Below are 18,797 nucleotides of genomic sequence, written 5' to 3' on the forward strand. Positions count from 1 at the left end.
CCTGATGACTAAAACCACACTTGATGTGCAAAGGGAAACGTGCCTTTTTAAAGGTAAAGGTAAAGGTATCCCCTGTGCAAGCACCGGGTCATGTCTGACCCTTGGGGTGACGCCCTCTAGCGTTTTCATGGCAGACTCAATACGGGGTGGTTTGCCAGTGCCTTCCCCAGTCATGACCGTTTACCCCCCAGCAAGCTGGGTACTCATTTTACCGACCTCGGAAGGATGGAAGGCTGAGTCAACCTTGAGCCGGCTGCTGGGATCGAACTCCCAGCCTCATGGGCAGAGCTTTCAGACGGCTGCCTTACCACTCTGCGCCACAAGAGGCTCTACGTGCCTTTTTAACAGTCTTCAATTTCCCGGGAGGCAAGATTCCCGCAGCAAGCATGAAAGGCTCCCCCTGGGATAGACTCAAGATGAATTTGCTAAAAAAACAAAACAAAAGACACTTAGCATTTGTTTGTTGTGGATATTTTCTCCCCTCTGTTTAATGGCGTGGGTGTTAAGCACTCTGAAGTTGCTTCCGATTGATGGCAGCCCTGTGAATGAATGTGCTCCGGAATGTCTCGTGGCTAACAGCCTTGCTCTGGTCTTGCAAGTGGAGGGCCCTCGTGGCTTCCTTGACGGAGTCCGTCCATCTCGTGCTCACCGCTAGCAATAGAGGACCAACAGTTCCTGCCACCTGCATGTTTCTTTAAAGCAGAGATTTGTGCATGTAGAGCTGGGACGGCTGGAGATCTCCAGGGATTCCAACAGATTTCCAGCTCAGTTCGCCTGGTCTCCTTGGGAGGTGGTAGCTAAGGCATTGTAATTCATTGCAGTCCCCCCCCTGAAAAATCACGCTTCTCAAGCTCCTCCCCCTAAATCTCCAGATATTCTCCAACTTGGAGTGGACAAGCCTCATGCAGAGTATTATTCAATGATGACCCACCTGAATCTAATTTTTTCTAGGGTATTTTCTTGTTGTTGTTATTAATTTTATTTCCTGCCACTATCAGCAAGCTGTCTTGTGGCAGGTTACACAGTGCCCCCCTGCCCTATAAAACGCACAACTATCACATCCCGTTAAAATGATGTAGCCTGGTGGCAAAAACCACAGCAACAACTGGCTGCCTCTCGGTGTGCTGGAGGGCAACTGTGCATGCTGGCCATTCGCCAGCGGTGATGACCTGGCCTGGTGGTGGTCTCTTCTATGGAGGCTCATCTGATCTTCATGCCCTGGCCTCAACCGTAGACCTGGCAGAAGAGCTCCGTCTTGCAGGCCCCGTGGAACGCCGGAAGCTCCCTCAGGGCCCTCCGCTCGTTCCACCAGGTTGGGGCCAGGACCGAAAAAGCCCTGGCCCTGGTTGAGGAAATCTTATCGGTTGCTCGGAGCACTCCTGGCCTTGAATCTTACTGATCTTTCTGGTTTACCTTGTAGCAAAGCTGCATGCCGTCCATCTTGCCTGTGGCACAGGTTGTTTGTGTACGAGTAGCTGCTTTCTATACAACGGGATCTCCTGATCGGAGCTACTGGAGCATAGGGTGGTTTTTTTTTTTCCTTTTTTCTTTTTGGCAGAATAGGAAAGAATGTGCTGTTCAAAGACCTTTTGTACTTGTGAGCTGGCTCCCCTGTGATTAATTCAGCGTGCAATGAGCCATGACCCTCGATGAAAGCAGCGGGCAGGTCGGGGAGGATCAACGGAGCAGCTGAGAGAAGGGGCATCGCTTCTCCGGTCCCCACACAGTCCCAAAATATTACACTGAGACCGCGATCCGAGAAGCAAATGCCCCTCCTTCATCACTGGCATACGGTGGTATCAGTTGTTCACATAAATACAGCCAAGGATGCTGGCGGGAATAACAACGCCTGGATTGTACACGCCTGGATTGTACCTTGCATAGATGACCCTTGAGAGAGTTAGGGTTGCCAATCTCCAGCTGAGGCCTGGAGACCTGCTGCTATTACAGTAGATCTCCAAGGGACAGAGTTTAGTTTGCCTAGAGAACCTGGCTGCTTTGGAGGGTGGACTCTGTGGCATTGTATCCTGCTGAGGTATTGTATCCCTCTTCCCAAACCATGCCCTCTTCAAGTCCCCCCCTAAATCTCCAGGTTTTTCCCAGTCCAGAGCTGACAACCCTAAACAGAGCGCTTTTGTTATCTCTTGAGCGTTTCCCCCAAGCATTTCAGCTACTCTCTTTGCTGCAACGTTAGCGCAAGCGTCTGATCGTTTTTAATGCCAAGAAGGAAGTACAATAGCAGCGTTCGTGATGCAAACAAACTCCAGATTTTCAGCGGCCCTTCATGTTATAATCTGCCTGTGAAGCGAGAGGGCCGCTTTAAGATCCTTTGGCCCAAGCAGCTCTTGTTTCCTCCGGTTCAGAATGCGGACGTATCGCCTACATGGGCCAGAATGCTCATTTGCATTGCAGATGCCTTCTGCCACAGTAACAGGCGTCCGTTCAAATAAACAGCGAGGGAGAAAGCTCAGAAGCGGTTTAATTAAAGTTGCATGTATGGAAATGCCAACAGTCACTCGAAAGAAGGTGCCGCTCCCACAATGTTTGAGTCAGACGCAGGATGTCACGTGGGCCTCCGGTTCTTGTAAACAGCAAGTAAACAGCTTGCGTCCCGCGGTTTTGTCTAGGGTCGTAGAATAATAGAGTTGGAAGGGACTTCATCTAGTCCAATCCCCTGCAATATTCAGGACACTCACAACCCTCTCTCTCATCCACTGTCACCTGATACCCCCATGAGCGTTCACTGGCTCAGGGTTGCTGGCTCTGAATTTGAATTATAGGGATGCCAGCCCAGGTGAGACCTAGGGACCCCCCCTGGAATTATAGCTCATCTCCAGGTGACAGAAATAAGTTCCCCTGTAGAAAGTGGCTGTTTTGGAGGGTGGATTCCATAGCTTTATACTCCACTGAGGTTCCTCCCTGCCCCAGATCCCACCCACTCCTGGCTCCACCCCCGAAGTCTCCACATATTTCTCACCTAGTTGGAAAATATCTGTAGATCTGACGGATGGTTCTTGGGATGGTGCCATGCTATAGAGTTCACCCTACAAAGCAGCCATTTTCTCCAGGGGAGGGACTCTGTCAGCTGTTGTAAAAGCAGGAGATCTCCCGGCCCCACCTGGAGGTTGACAACCCTAGTCAACAAAGGGTGCTGATCCCACATGGCATGGAGGGCTTCCTGGCAAGATGGCGTCTCCCTTTGGGAACAACACTAAGCAAGAAGTTGGCTGCAGGGAAGAAGGACCTCGGAGTGCTGCTGCCCCCTAGAATGGGTATTTGGGGGCACTGGCCGTGCCTTTGTGCCCGTGGTGCTGATTCCAGTCCACCCACCCTGGGCTAATTAAGGTCAGGTCTGCTGGTTTGACACACCAGGACCATGTAAACACTTCTTGTCTGGAAACACTCTGAGTCTGGGTGAGCAGAGCTCTGAAAAAACATGCCATTCCCCCTACTAAGCTGCCTTGAGGTAGGAGAGATAGATTCAGGTGGGTCGCCATGTTGGTCTGAAGTAGCACAAGAAAACCAGAGTCCAAGAGCACCTTTAAGACCAACAAAGATTTATTCATGGCGTGAGCTTTCGAGTGATAGATTCAGGTTGCTGCTTCAAAGCGGCAGAACAAGATTTGAGTCCAGTGGCACCTTTAAGACCAACCATGTTTTATTCTGGGCACAAGGTTTTGTGAGAGCCAGCTTGGTGTGACGGTTAAGAGCAGCAGACTCTGATCTGGAGAGTTTTGATTTTCACTCCCACTCCATATGAAGCCAGCTGGGTGGCTTTGGGCCACTTACAGTTCTCTGAGCCCCACCACCTCCCTCACAGGGTGTCTGTTGTGGGGAGAGGAGGGGTAGGCGATCGGAAGCCACTTTGAGACTCCTCCTGATAGTGAGAAGGCCGGGTACGAAAAAACAACAATCCCAGCACACAAAAGCTTCTCCTTTGAATAAAACCTAGTTGGTCTTCAAGGTGCCCCTTGGACCTTGCACTTTGTTCTCGTAATAGGTGAGTAGCACATGTCAAAATAACCCAACCATTGATACATTTTAACAAGGGGGATAATTATTGTTTAAAATGCCGGATGCAAGGTTTTGAGCCACCCAAGACCCATTGCGGTGGTAAGGTCACCGTTTCACTCCTCCTGGCCTACAAACTTTTCTATCTTAAGGCTGGAAAACCTGGAGCTGTGACTAGTTAGAGGCTTAACACTGCAAAATCTTCCCTCCCTAAACAGCCGGCCTATCAAACACTGCTGCATGATGAGCTTTTCTGGACGAAAGTACTGACTCAGTTGGTTGGAGTTTCTTGTTTTGTGAGATCGATGGCTAAGTCTTTGATTTGGCCCCTGTGATAGACAGAAGAAAGAAACAGCTAATCTCACAAGGACGCTAATCCTTTTTGTCCCGCAGAGCAAGAGCTGGCATTTTTCACACCTTTTGGTCAGGAGGGTTGCTCCGTCTCTCTGGTTACAGGGCTCCTAGATTTCAAAGAGCATCAGACAGCTGCCCAGTGTCCTCTATCCAAAATTAAAAAGTGACATAGAATGTTATGGCATACATAAGCATTGCCTAGTAATAAGAAAAGCTACTTTGAATGAGAGAGAGGGAGGGAGAGAGAGAGAGAGAGAGTGTATTTCCAGGATTAAAGAACTTCTGGTACTGCTTCGGGCAAGCAAGAAACAGGTCTTGAAGCAAGAAACAGAGGGATCCCTCTGCATTATACCTAACACAGTTATAAGACAGTTGTCTTATAGTTGTCTTATAAGTTTTCTTATAGTAGCCCTCCCAGCCTGTGGCAGACCCTCCTCTCTTTGAGGGATAGATAGAAAAACATAACCTCCCTTCCTTCAGTATCGTTTCAGATATTAATTGCAGTAATTGCCTGGCCAAAAATGACACAGAAATAGGTGTCCACTAGATTTTGAGAGCAAATAGACTGTCTGGCCCAACAGACATGGATGCCAGTCTTCAGGACATGCCTGGGCGTGCTTGTCTAGAGGGTGTGGGAAGGAACGGCTGACTTAGAATCATAGAATCATATTGTTAGAAGGGATCTCCTGGGTCATCTAGTCCAACCCCCTGCACCATGCAGGACACCCACAACCCTATTTCTGAGACTGTAACTGCCACCCACATGAATCTAGTGACCTTGCTGGTGACATCCTCCACCCCGGGGAGATGCATACTTTGGGGCAATAGGTTTCCCAAGAACTTGCAACTAATCCCATCAATTTCCCAGCCTCATTCCCCCCAGCATTCACTCACCTTAATTTAGCATTACCTTTCCCAAACTTCGGTAAAGGGTCATCAAGAGCCATTTAATACCTATAACTCATTTCAGGTAAAACAAGCACAACCATGACCCAACCCTGATAACCCTAGTATGCTGGTGTCAGGCAGCCTGAAGACCTTTCCCACAGATTGAGGTGAGAGTGGATGTCCGGAATAAGCATCTGGATGAGGACGCTACCTGTCTTCCTCAGGCCCTGCTCCAGGGATTGCTGCCTTCTGAGATGAAATAAGGACAGGATCTTCAGTGCTGTAGCATCTCTGCTATGGGATGCCTCAACTGTATCTTCCCTCTTGCTCTGTAATCTAGTGTTTTTGTCTGTCAGCTTCAGTTCTGGCTATCTGCTGCAGCCTTTTCTCTTTTGCTCTGTCGTCTGTTTTAAGCTTTCTCTTGAGCTGTAGTAGTAAAGGGTAGTAGCCTCTAATCCGGAGAACTTGGTTTGATTCCCCACTCCTCCTCCTCCTCCTCTTGAGGCCAGCTGGGTGACCTTGGGGCAGTTACAGTTTCTCTCAGAGCTCTCTCTCAGCCTCACCTATCTCATAAGGTGTCTGTTGTGGGGAGAGGAAGGGAAGGAGATTTGAGACTCCTTCAGGTAGTAAAAGTGGAGTACCAAAACAGCTCTTCTTTTTCTTCTCTTCAGGAAGTTAGGAGATTTATGCTGCCTTAGTTAATTGTTTTGTGTCATTGTTATTTGGATTCTCTCTTGACAAGACATGTCATTTTGCAAGCAGACCACATCTCTCTCTCTCTCTCTGTGTCTCTCTCTCTGTCTCTTTCCATTGCCCTCTTCCCCATTCAAAGTTATGCGGTAGGACTAGGAGAGATTTTACTTGTAAGACGCTTGTTCATTTTCCACTTCTTTATTTTTCCACTTGGGTACCGCCCTTCCCCAGAGGGCTCCGGGTGGCTCCAGACAGTCATAAATTACCTAAAATCACAGAAAATCAATAAAATTATCAGTCTTAAAAATGACTAACGTTAAAAGCGAATCTCAACGTTTCAGACAAGCAGCCTCTTTCGCTTTTGAGAGAGAAAGTGCATCCATATTATTGGTGGTTGGTGTTAACTTCTAGGCTAGACATTTTAAGCAGGGAGGCCAGATAGAGAGAGCCAGCTTGATGCAGTGGTTAGGAGTGCAGACTTCTAATCTGGTGAGCTGGGTTGGATTCCCCGTTCCTCCCCCATATGCAACCAGCTGGGTGACCCTGGGCTGGCCTCAGCACTGATAAAGCTGTTCTGATGGAGCAGGAATATCAGGGCTCTCTCAGCTTCACTTCCCTTACAGGGTGTCTGTTGTGGGGAGAGGAAAGGGAAGGCGACTGTAAGCTGCTTTGAGCCTCCTTCGGGTAGAGAAAAGTGTCATATAAGGAGCAACTCTTCTTCTTCTTCTTTTTCAGTAATATCAGGACTCTCTCAGCGTCACCCCCCTCACAGGGTGTTTGTTGTGGGGAGAGGAAAGGGAAGGAGATTGTGAGCCGCTTTGAGACTCATTCGGGTAGAGAAAAGCGGCATATAAGAACCAACTCTTCTTCTTCCTCCTCCTCCTCCGCTTCTATTATTTCCAGTTTGACCTCTTGACTCCAGATCCTTCGGCCTGAACTTCTACTGTTGCAAGAAATGATCTTTTAGGCAAAACGCAGGAGAAAAGCTCATGTTGCACAACCCCCCTAGGGTTGGACTGACCCTTTAACTTACCAGATGTCTTCCGGGCTGTGTGGGTGGGACACTGCAATGGCATCCGGGAGGTGGACAACACAATTTAAGTCCAATAGCACCTTTAAGACTAACAAAGATTTATTCAAGGCGTGAGCTTTCGTGTGCATGCACGCTCCTAGGCTACCCTCTTGAACCTATCCAGGTTAGCCAGGTGGCACTTCAGAGCTCCTGTATCCCCCAGTCCCCCCCCCCCAGAATGCCTCCCAGTCCCCCGCTGGAATGCCTCCACCCTGGGCCATTTGGTGCCAGCCCTTTCGCATCCCTTGCTGGTCCTTGGGCGTTTTTGTTGGAACAGGAGACGATAAACTCTCTTTAGCTTTCAGTGAAATTTCCTGGCCACACTGAAGATAGTATTTCTTTAGAACTGTATCGCAGAAGGTCCAGACTTCCCCCACCTTCTGTCACTCCAAGGCACAAACACCAAACTAGCACCTGGCGGGGCCTGCACTCTGGGCCACGTGTGGCCCCTTCTCCGGACAGGGTGGGACACCTAACTGGAAAGCCTGCGAGGACAGAGAGGGAGTCCAGCAGCCTATCCTCATGCACAAACGGGTTGTTTTCACCCTCCCCTCCTTGCCTTTCATTTGGCTGATTGGAGCTGAGGCACATTTCGTAATAAAGACCTTGTCCCTCAGGATTAAGAGTATGTTACACACACTTCAGCAGCTGCCTGAGCTTATCAACTACAGGGGTGTGTGTGTGTGTGTGTGTGTGTGTGTGTGGAAATAACAACTCTCTCCCCCCCTTTCTTCTTTTGCCAGTTTTTACCGTATGTCATTGCTTCCTCCCTCCCTCCCTTGCACTCTCTCTCTCTCTCTGTCTCTCTGTCTCTCCTCCTCTTCTCTGCCTCTCTTTCTTTTCTCTCTGACTTCCTCGCAGCTCTTCACCGGCTCCGTTCCGTCCCTCCAGAGCGTGCACAGCTGAGAGGTTTGCAACAGAGCCCCGGGGGAGTCCTGCATCCACTAAGCAAAGAGGCAAGAGAAAGACCGCTGGAAGCCAAGCCAAACAGAGGGGAGCTGGTTGCAGCCGGCCAGGCTTTGTCCTTGAAGCTAAGCCGGCTGCTGCTGTAAAGAAGCCAGACATGAGGGAGAAAGTTGCTCTGCGGAGTTGACGGAAAGGGGTGGAAAAGTCAAGAGCGACGGTCGGCAGGCTCCCCCGGCGGCCTTGTGGCTCTTCCTCGCTCAATGAAACCACCTGAGGAACATGAGATGTCCTACTCCCAAGGGAGGGTCCTTGCCAAACTGGGCAAGGAGGGAGACGGCCAGATTGTAATCCTCCAGCGTGGCTTGCATTGAGGTCACAGGGGTGGGGGGAGAAGGAGAGAGTGTCGGAGGGGGAGGAGAAGGGAGTGAGGACCCGATGCCTGCTGCCAATATGACAGAGACCCTTCAGCTGCCAGCTCTGCAAGTCCCGGAACATCAGGAGGTGGAGAGCGGCCGAGCCTGGTCCAGTTCTTCCACCCCGACCCTCCGCCGACGGCGGTTCAAGATGAGGCGGGTGAAGCAAGTCCAGGAGCCGAGCCTTGAAACTGCATCATCTGCCAACAAGGAATTCCTGCAGCTCCCCTCCATCGAAATCACCCCTTCGAGTGATGAGGACACCCCTTGGTCCAACTGCTCCACGCCCAGCGCCTCCCCACGGCGCAAGCGTTTCCTGCTGCGCAAGTGGCTAAGTGTGAGGGAGAAGAAGGAGTGCAGTGAGAACAGGTATGTCACCCTCTTTTCCTCCTCCTATGAAAAGGCCTCCCCGGAGTGGGATGTTTCCCTTCCAGCTACCAGGTGTCACGTTGTGTGTGATGTCTCCCTCTCCTGGTGGGACTGGGTAAAGGGGGGCCCAATTTAAGATCACCTTTGCTCTTTCATGATCTTTTTGTTCAGAGTGCAGACCTCTCGTAACTCGTTCACAGGTGCAGGCTTGGCTTACCTATTTTTGGCAAGATTTTCATGACATGGCCAAAAATAGGTACTCAGGGTGTTAGTTTTATACCTGAATTGCCGGTTGCAGACTTGCGATCTAAATGCGTGTTTACAATTTTTTTTTTTGGGGGGGGGTGGATAATTGGCTGCAATTGCACACCGGTAAATACCAGGGGCAGTGCTCTGTCTGAAAGCCACAACATCCTGTGAGTTTGAGGCAAGGTGAGAAGTAAACATTTTACATGTGTGAATTTGAAACACATTGGTGGTTTTGCTAGTGTGAATGATGGCTCAAATCAGCCTCGCTCTGTGAATTTTCATCTTCAGAAACACGGGCCAGACCGAGTTCTCAGACTTAATGGAGTTAGCGATCGAATAAAGTTTATTAGCTATCTACATTTTAATCTTTTTAAAATCAATTAATCTTTCAATCAGTCAGGTAACATTAAAAACAGACGATGTTTTAGGGAGGTCTGAATGCAGATTAACATTCAAATTCTTCTGTTGGGCAACAAGCAGTGATCAGTTCTTCACACACTGTTAAGTATGGTCCCCCTTTCCTCCCTCCCTCCCTCCCTCCCTCCCTCCTCTGTAGCATTAATTGATGTGCATCCGTCTCTTTTCTCTAAGCTGCAAAGTAACCAAGTCACAAAGTGGAGATTCTCATCTTCTCACCAAGTTTCAATGGCTGTAAGGATAAGCAGTTAGAATCGCAATCCCCAAATAATTTATTTTCAAATCTAACACAGAATGTATTGGGTGGCTGAGCAGGCACAGGACACAACAACTGGTCTGGCGGAGTGGGCGTGGAATGGAGCGCCCTGTAAAGTGAAATTTAGCAATAGGTAAAGATTGAGCATATATTTATGGCAGGGAGACTGGACATGAAATACGTGCGGCATAAGAACGTCAAGACCCAACTTGCTAGATCACACCAAAGGCCCACGTAACGTAGCGCTCTGTTACAAATAGAAGATTGCTAGAGGTCTCAAGGAAGATCCCAGATAGGGCATGGAGTGCTTTCTCCAGGGGTGGGCAAGCTGTGGACCTCCAGATATCCATGGACTACAATTCCCATGAGCCCCTGCTAGCAAATGCTGGCAGGGGCTCATGGGAGTTGTAGTCCATGTGGTTTGCTTTATACCCTCTGGCCTCTCCACGTCTGCACACCCTTGAAACTTGGGGAGCTGTGCTAATAGGTGCCCAGCAAAGATTCCACCGCTGTACCATGCTACATTTTTGAAATGGTGTGTGGAAAATGTCTGAGACTGCATGGATTATAGAGCATTAGCATACCAAGACCAGCGTGGCATTTTGGCTCTTCATACCATGCAGATTCCAAATCCACCCTAGTGATGGGAGTGGAAAAAATACACTGCACTGGATCAAGTGTGATTCCTGAAGGTGAATGCAGTCTTGGGTTGTATCAACAGAGGCATCACATCAAAACGGCAAGATGACACAGTCTGGTGGTATACCGCATTGGTCAGACCGCACCTGGAGTATTGGTTGCAGTTCTGGAGGCCTCTCTTCAAAAAGGACATGGGCAAAATTGAGAGGGGGCAGAGGAGAGTGTGAAGGAGGATCCAGGCCTGGGGAACAAGCCCTGCAAGAATAGGATGAGAGACTTGGGAATGCTCAGCCTGGAGAAGAGGAGGTGGAGAGGGGACAGGATGGCTCTCTTTGAGTATTTGAAAGGTTGTCACCTGGAGGAGGGCAGAGAAAGGTTCCTGTTGGCAGCAGAGGAGAGGACCCCCGGTAGTGGCTTTAAGCAACATGTAGAGTGGAACGGGCTGCCTAAGGGGGTGGTGAGCTCCCCCTCACTGGCCATCTTCAAGCAGCAGCTGGACAGATCCTGATCATGGATGCTTGAGGCTGATCCTGCACTGAGCAGAGGGTTGGACTAGATGGCCTGCATGGCCCTTTCCAACTCTAGGATTCTATGAAGTTTGTGATTTTCCCAAGGCAGATCTGTTCTGCTGAAAGGGCAATTTTCAGACATGCAAAGAGGTTCTCAAGCGGGTCACAGTCGAATCTCATGGGTCTCCCAGGCTGGCCACAACAGGTCATCATCATAGCAGGAAGAGGGAAAAGGCAGAGGCAGGCAAAGCCACCTCTGGTTGATGGTCACCTTGAAACCCCCTTTGGAGCCTACCATAAACTGGCTGTAACTTGATGGTGCTGTGCATACACATGGTCCAGATCTCCAAGACTGGAATAGTCCGACTTCTGATTCAGGAAGTGTCTGTCTTTGGGGGACAACCCAATTGCAACGGTTGCGTTTGCATCAGGCCCTCAAGTCAGAGGGATCATGGAAAGGCAAAGCTCTAGTGCCGAAGCAGCTGCCACCATACCCGTCAGTCCCCGGCATCGGCTGGCACTTGGAATCTGTTAGCATTTAGCTGTACGAGTAAAGGGCATGCAAAATTGATGTGGCAAACATGATAGTGTCTCTGCCGTTCCATTATTTATTGATCCCCGTGCTTCTGATGTTAAAATATGCTCTTTCTAGTTCCTTCAGGGCACAGGAAATTGGTTTCTCGGGGAGATTAGTTGAGTCAAGTCATCCCCTTCCCTTGGCTTCGTCACCAAATTATTCTTTGTAAGCAATACACAAGACCCTGCTTGGTGCAGAGGGGGGTTGTGGTGAGGAAGTAAAGCAGAAACTTGAGGTCAGTTAGCTACGGAAAAAGCAAGAAGAAGAAAAAGAAGAAGAGTTGGTTTTTATACCACAATTTCACAGCCTGAAGGGGTCTCAAAGGGGCTTCCTTTCCATCCCCCTGTGAGGGAGGTGAGGCTGAGAGAGTCTTGATATTACTGCTCAGGCAGAACAGCTCTATCAGTGCCATGGTGAGCTCAAGGTCACCCAGCTGGCTGCAGGTGGAGGAGCGGGGAATCAAACCCGGCTCACCAGATTACAAGCTGCCGTTCTTAACCACGATACCACACAGGAAATACATAGGTGAAGTCTTCCCCGGTCAGTTTTGCTGGGGTGCTTGCACTTTTCCAAGCGTCTGTGCCTAAAACTGGAGTCAGGGCTGAGAAGGCAGAGAAAGCCCAGGAGAGCAGCACCCTCCTGGTTCCCTTTTCTGGATCTCATCTGTAGCACAAGCTGGTTGGGAGACAAATATTTATTATTATTATTATTCATTGATTATATTTGTAGGCCGCTGCTCCCGGACCTTCCGTCTCGCGGCAGCTAACAACATGCAACATGCAATAATAGCAATAATACAAAAAAAACATACCGCATAACCCTCCAGACCCCTAATCCTTCCCACACACACCCCGCCCAGTCTGCCAAGTCCTTGGGGGTGGTGCTACAGACAGGAGACCCCAGAGGAGGGGCCAGATCTTCTGCCAGCCTGGCTTCAACCAAAACCTGGTGGGAGAGGTCCATCTTACAGGCCCTGAGGAACCGGGTCAGCTCCAGCAGGGCCCTCAGCTCTTCCAGGAGCTCCTTCCACCAGGCAGGGGCCAGGACCGAAAAGGCCTCGACCAGGTGAACCTCGCTGGACAGTTTCCACACCCCTTCCTTCCGCCTTGCAAGTTGCATTTCTGTTCAGGTCGGAGTGATTCTAGCCTGGAGGAGATCATAAATCAAACGGGGCGACCGGATTAATCCCAGGCGAGTTAATAATTTGTGTTTATTGTAGGTTGATGGAAGCTTATCACGGGATACCCTGATATCATCCCTCTGCCTGCCCCCTTATCATGCTAAGCAAGCACTCAGCAGAGGTTGTTAGAAGTGAGTTCATAGGTAATGGCTGTGATTATCTCTCCATAATTTGAACCAGAGGATCCATTACCGGGGTTCTCTGTCCCTTATAGTCTTGGCTCATCATCTCTCGGCGGGAGACAAACGTGGGATGCCGGAAGGCTCCTGAGCGTTTGCAGTCACCTGAGGGATTATGTCTTCATTGATTCAATGGAGCCTGCTAACAGACCTTGGGCAGATGTTACAACCCTTTCTTGTGTGTTGCCACAATGACCACAAGCGTGCTCATAGCTCAGGCCTGCCCTGTTAATGCCTCAACCAGCGGACCCACTACGGATGGTTGGCCCATGGAGAGCTTGATAGACGTCCTGGTTTTTGCTCTGGGACCGCAAAGCAAGCAAAAAAGACTGAATGACTGCCAAGACTTTGACATACCCCATTGGCATGACGGATCATGGGTGTCTCATCTTTCATAGCTGTGGAGATGCTGAAAGCCCATGCTTGTTCCCTGCTACTCTAGAGGAAGAAGAAGAGTTGGTTTTTATGCTTTGCTTTTCACTACCCAAAGGCGTCTCAAAGTGGCTTACAATCACCTTCTCTTCCTCTCCCCACTGCAGGCACTCTGTGAAGTAGGTGGGGGGGGGGGGTGAGAGAGCTCTGACAGAACTGCTTTGTGAGAACAGCTCTAAGAGAACTGTGACTAGCCCAGCTGGCTACATGTGAAGCAGTAAGGAATCAAGTCCAGCTGTCCATGGAATGCCTACTTTTGAAGAAGAAGAAGAGTTGGTTCTTATATGCCGCTTTCCCCTACCCAAAGGAGGCTCAAAGCGGCCTTCCCTTTCCTCTCCCCACAGCAGACACCCTGTGAGGTGGGTGAGGCTGAGAGAGCTCTTATATTCCTGCTCGGTCAGAACAGTTTTATCAGTGCCGTGGCGAGCCCAAGGTCACCCGTCTGGCTGCATGTGGGGGAGTGCAGAATCAAATCTGCTTTGCCATATTAGAAGTCCGCACTCCTAACCACTACACCAAACTGGCTTTCTTTGCATACAAATGATGTTATAGCACAGATAAATCTTAACTGAGCGAAGCAAACAGAGGTCAGAGGCACGTGATCACGTCCCCCCTAATCAAAGATAACAGAGCAATTGCATGGACTGATATATATATATGCCACAGAGCTATCAAATCTTAACAGCGGTAGTTAAATATCATTTAAAGTTGTACATCGGCACTAGATTCTGTATCTGACATTTTGAATTACATCCTTGACCTCTCTCCTTGATCTCTCAAATTAGCGACTTTAAGTGGCCAATTCAAATAATTGGCCTCGAAATTCAGATGACATGGTTGATTCACCCTGGATGAATCCGTTTTGAAATTTGGAGAGAGACGGAGAGTTTATTATGAAAGCTGGATATAAATTTAGAGTGAGAAGCAATTTAAATAAAATGGTATATAAATATAGAACAAAGGTATGACAACGTTAAAGCGGAATGAGAATAAAATTTAATTATAAATATATAAAGGCTTGGAATCTCAGTAACGATCATTTTCATGTTTCATTTTCTTTTTCATTCTGTGATCTAGAATAGATTTCTAAAAAAATCTTGATCGATGAATGGCCATAGTCAATATTTTAAAGTTGACCAGTAGAGGCAATGAGGTAACATGAATATGGGGTGGTGACGGAAATTAATAACACGCTGGCAAAACAGACTGGTTGTAATGTTTAGAGGGGAACATCTCCGAAGTTAGGGCTACTGTAATAATATGAGGAAGAAATTTTGGGGGAAGGAAATTGTTTGCTTGCTTTCTATGGAATATACAGTAAATGTTAAAGAGTATGATTTGTTATATGTAACCCCTTTTCTATTTTGTACCCTTCTTATATTTCTCTTAAAATAAATAAATAAAAAATCTGAAAAACCTGACCCCAGCCTGTGCAAACCAAGCAAAACACTGGTTCAAATTGTTTTTCTGTTCCTGTTAGGTGCTTTAGTGCCATCTTCTGGCCACCTTTTAACTTGCACCAGAAATGGCTCCCTCTGACTTCTTCAGGAAACCCAAATTCAGGTTTATTGCCTTCTTGGAGGCACAAGCATATTCCCTCCCCCCTCCTCTGAATGCCAGTATGGTGTAGTGGTTAAAGAGTGGTGGGCTGTAATCTGGAGAACCGGGTTTGATTCCCCATGCAGCCAACTGGGTGACCTTGGGCCAGTCACAGTTCTCTTAGGACAGTTCTCACAGAGCTCTCTTAGCCTTACCTACTACACAGGGTGTCTATTGTGGGGAGAGGAAGTAAAAGGTGTTTGCATGCCACTTTGGAACTCCTTCAGGTAATAAAATGCGGGGTATATAGCCCATCTCTTCTCTGTACACGGGAGGTTCTGAGGACAGGGCAGGGAGCCAGGAGGAGACTGTGGAATCCCTCTGCAAATTGCATTTTTTGCTCCAGGCAGTCTCAAAGGGCAGCAGTGTTGGACCCCAGCACAAGAGCTCGGTCCGCGTCCAGTGACCCCTTTGAGACCAACAAGATTTTCAGGGGATAAACTTGGGAGAGTCAAAGCTCTCTTGGTCAGATATGTCAGATAAATAGACATAAAGTGATTAACAAGCATGCAGCATCCCATCAAACCGGTTACACCCAGCGGCTTAACCGTGTGGAACACAGTGCTTTGTAAACCCCGATAGGGCTTCTGTTGATAAGGATCCTGGCCTTATCCTGTTATACTCCTGAGACCTTCTCTTTCACGTGCTGTTGGCAGCCAAAAGGGCTTGCGTGGAAAAGGTGAGGAGCTGATCCTCTCCCCCACACAAAGGACGGTTGAGCAAAGGGTAGGGTAGGGCTGTGGCCAGTATTGTGGGTAAGGCAAGACTACATTTCTTCCTCTTCCTTCTCCTCCTCTTTGGTGCAGTGGTTAAGAGCTGCAGCACCTAATCTGGAGAGACAGGTTTGATTCCCTGCTCCCCCACATGCAGCCAGCTGGGTGGCCTTGGGCTAGTCTCAGCCCTGATAAAGCTGTTCTGACCAAGCAGTAATATCAGGGCTCTCTTAGCCTCACCCACCTCACAGGGAAGAGAGGATGGGAAGGCAATTGTAAGCCACTTTCAGACTCCTTTGGGCTGTGAAAACTGGGGTATAAGAACCGCTTCTTCTTCTTCTTCTTCTTCTTCTTCTTCTTCTTCTTCTTCTTCTTCTTCTTCTTCTTCTTCTTCTTCTTCTTCTTCTTCTTCTTCCCCTCCAGAAGAACCACAGTTAATCAGTTATACCTTTAGGACTCTCTCTCTCTCTCCTCTGTCTTTACAAAGTTGTTTCTCTTCTGAATAAAACTATTTATTCTTGAAGCAGCTGGTGCTGTGCAGCCCTTTTCCTTATTTAAACCCTGCCAGCATTTTGGAGGGTGGACCTGACGGCGTTCGTTCAGCTTGGCATGGTGGTTAAGAGCGGCGACTTCTAATCTGGTGAGCCAGGTTTGATTCCCCGCTCTTCCTCTGGGAAATGCAATGGAGCTCTTTGTGTTCTCCCCAGCTGCAAGTGAGTGGGTCGGCAATGTAAATATTAGTATTTAGGAGGATTGCCCGGTTGGGCTGCTGTATTGGTTATGCTTTTTTATATTATATGTGTTGCCTATGTGTAATTGTGCTATATGAATAAATAAACGTACGATGTATATCATATAATAATTGCAAAGCTGTTTCTCCAGCCCCCTGAGAGAGAGAGAGAGAGCTTGCTAGACCAAACACATGCATCATGTGGAAGCGAGTTGGCCCCCAGGCAGAAGAAAAAAGTAATTTCATAGTAAATTTCACCCAGCAGCATTACCCACAATCCCAAGGGTTTGAAAACTCGCTTGGAACACGAGTGCAATTTCTCTCCTCATCTAAATAACGTTTCCCCATCTATAATTGAACCGCTATTCAAAACCGGGCATCTTTCTGTAGCTGGGAGCTACTCATCCATTCTTTCTGCCTTTCCTTGTTTTGTAGAGGATGGAATTTGTATGCAAACGGAGCAAGATGCAGGTGTGTGTCTGCGTTCATATATTCCGATTCAGAGAAAAGGTTTTTACTCAGGGGTAGCTCGTTCTTGAATCAGGCACGCAAAACAAAATGAAGCCAAGGAATTTATTTCCACCCCAAACTTTCTATTGACAGGGAAATAGTCAAACCCTTTAAAGATTAATGCAACATTTTTTTTAATTTCCACCCAACTTAAGGTCTCCTAGGAGGCAAACAATACGAAAATAAAACAAGATTACAACACACACACATATAACATCTGTTGTTATATATATAACATCTGTTCCACTATATATTTCTGGTAAGGCGTTGGAGGAGGAGTGTGTCTCATGGCTTAAGTGCCACTCAGTGCTTAACACCCAATCAGGATGGCTGTCCCGCCTCTGAGTGCCTCCTCCTCCAACCGGCATGCCTGTCTGTCCAGTGGCCAGCCAATCGCCTTCCACCCCCTCCTCCTTCCACTTCCCTCTGAGGCTTGGAGGCTGCAGATCCCTGTTGCGTGAGAGCTGCTCCTGCAGTTGTGCTAACTGTTATGCTAACAGGATTTGCAGAGGGGGAGAAAGGAACTGTTTGAGCATTTCTCTCCAGTGAATGTGACTGAACTAAATCTCTGAAGAGCGACCGTTTTTCTGAAATGACCAACCTCCCCTCTCCCCAGTCAAATATTGCCTTTCTGCAAGTTCTGTGACCAAAGATGTACGTTTCTCCCCATCTATTTCTCAACCAGCTTATTTAGGCAGGGCATTTTGTGGGGCCAGATTAAACACTTAGTTAAATCTGCGGGTTCAACCTCTTGTCGTGGGTTGAATCTCTAGTCTCTACTAGTTTAGATCTACATAATCTCTTTCATTTCAGATTCTTCAGTCTTAATGGGGCTGGGTTGAGGCTTGTTTCAGATAAGCAGCTGGACGGGGCCCTAGCTCTTAACAAGCAGGAGATCCAGTGAGAAAGTAATGCATGATTGATTCACACTGTAAATGCAACATCCATTCAGTAGACTTTTACCCTCTCTGCTGATTTTGCTTCTTTGTGTGCATGGTCCTTGACTATCATCTCCCGAAAGGAAAAAATCAAGACGCTGCTGGGAGTTCTGTTTAGAGAGTTTAATTGTTAAGAAAGGCTGGTTAATTTTTGCTGAGGCTATCTGGCGGCATCCAAGGTTCCTTAAATGATGTGCAGGGTCGTGATAGACTCCAGAGACCTCAGGGAGACCCATTGTTAACAAGGGCTTGAATGGGCAAGGCACTCACGGATCCGTTGTTTGTAGCCTGGCCTCTGCTAACACAGATAGCATTATGCGTGAAATTCACCTCACTGAGGAATAAGGTAAGGGTCATATTGATCATTAGCTATTTCTGGTTTGTTCCTTGTTAAAAAAAAAGAAAGAAAGCCTGTTCATAGAATCCTAGAGTTGGAAGGGACCTCCAGGGTCATCTAGTCCAACCCACTGCAGAATGCAGGAAATTCACAACTACCTGCCCACGCACAGTAACCCCAATTCTTCTTCAGGGGCATTTTGTTACTAGGACAGAATACCATATAATGCAGCATGAGGTTATTTCTCTTCGAGTCCTTAATCAGTTCCTTTCTGGGTGTATGCCGATGTCTGGGGAGCGTCCTTAGATTCCCTTTCCCCTTTTTGACACAAACCTCATACTAAATGTTATTGCTGTGATGATCGTAGCCACTTTGTAAAGAACAAAACGAGCAATCACTTTGCGTTCAAAGGAAAAGGTACTAATTGAAAGCTGGGCCCTCAGGGAAAAGGACCTGATTAGAGAACCATTTGGAAAAGCTGCAGGGAGTGAGGCGTTAAGCAAATAAAATTTAAAGCAGATGGGAAGCAATGAGCAAGGGGAAGGGTCTTCCTTCCAAGGAATGGTGGGATCTGGAACGTGAGTTGTTTGCGGAGAATTATTCGCTGGCTGGGGCTCGTGGGAATTGTAGTCCATGGACATCTGGAGGGCCGCAGTTTGACTACCCCTGCAGTTAGGCTGTCGGACCATGGAAATCCATGGTGGCAACACAGAGGCAAGTGACGGCTAATCACCTTTTGTCCATCGCTTGCTTCGAAAACCCTGTGGCTGGCAGCAACTTGGTAGTACATTTACACACCCAAGCCGACAGCCTGGCTGTCTACGCC

The 18,797-nt window shown here is 48.2% G+C and overlaps 1 protein-coding gene across 6 annotated transcripts in view; it reads left to right on the forward strand.

Annotated features, from left to right (window-relative positions):
* The first annotated feature begins 8,314 nt into the window (after window positions 1-8,314).
* Window positions 8,315-18,797, forward strand: part of GRAMD1B (GRAM domain containing 1B) — a 110,162-nt gene continuing 99,679 nt past the window's right edge. For 2 of the 6 annotated variants that reach the window (XM_077307184.1, XM_077307185.1), the window contains exon 1: window positions 8,315-8,706. In XM_077307184.1, coding sequence (XP_077163299.1) covers window positions 8,360-8,706 — 347 coding nt within the window. In that variant the 5' untranslated portion in view covers window positions 8,315-8,359. Of the gene's footprint in view, window positions 8,707-17,849; window positions 17,981-18,797 lie in introns of those variants that run through there. The other 4 variants (XM_077307187.1, XM_077307188.1, XM_077307186.1 and 1 more) reach the window with 3 other exon arrangements.

This window comes from Paroedura picta, chromosome 12 (assembly GCF_049243985.1).
Source record: "Paroedura picta isolate Pp20150507F chromosome 12, Ppicta_v3.0, whole genome shotgun sequence".
Classification (NCBI taxonomy): Eukaryota; Metazoa; Chordata; class Lepidosauria; order Squamata; family Gekkonidae; genus Paroedura; species Paroedura picta.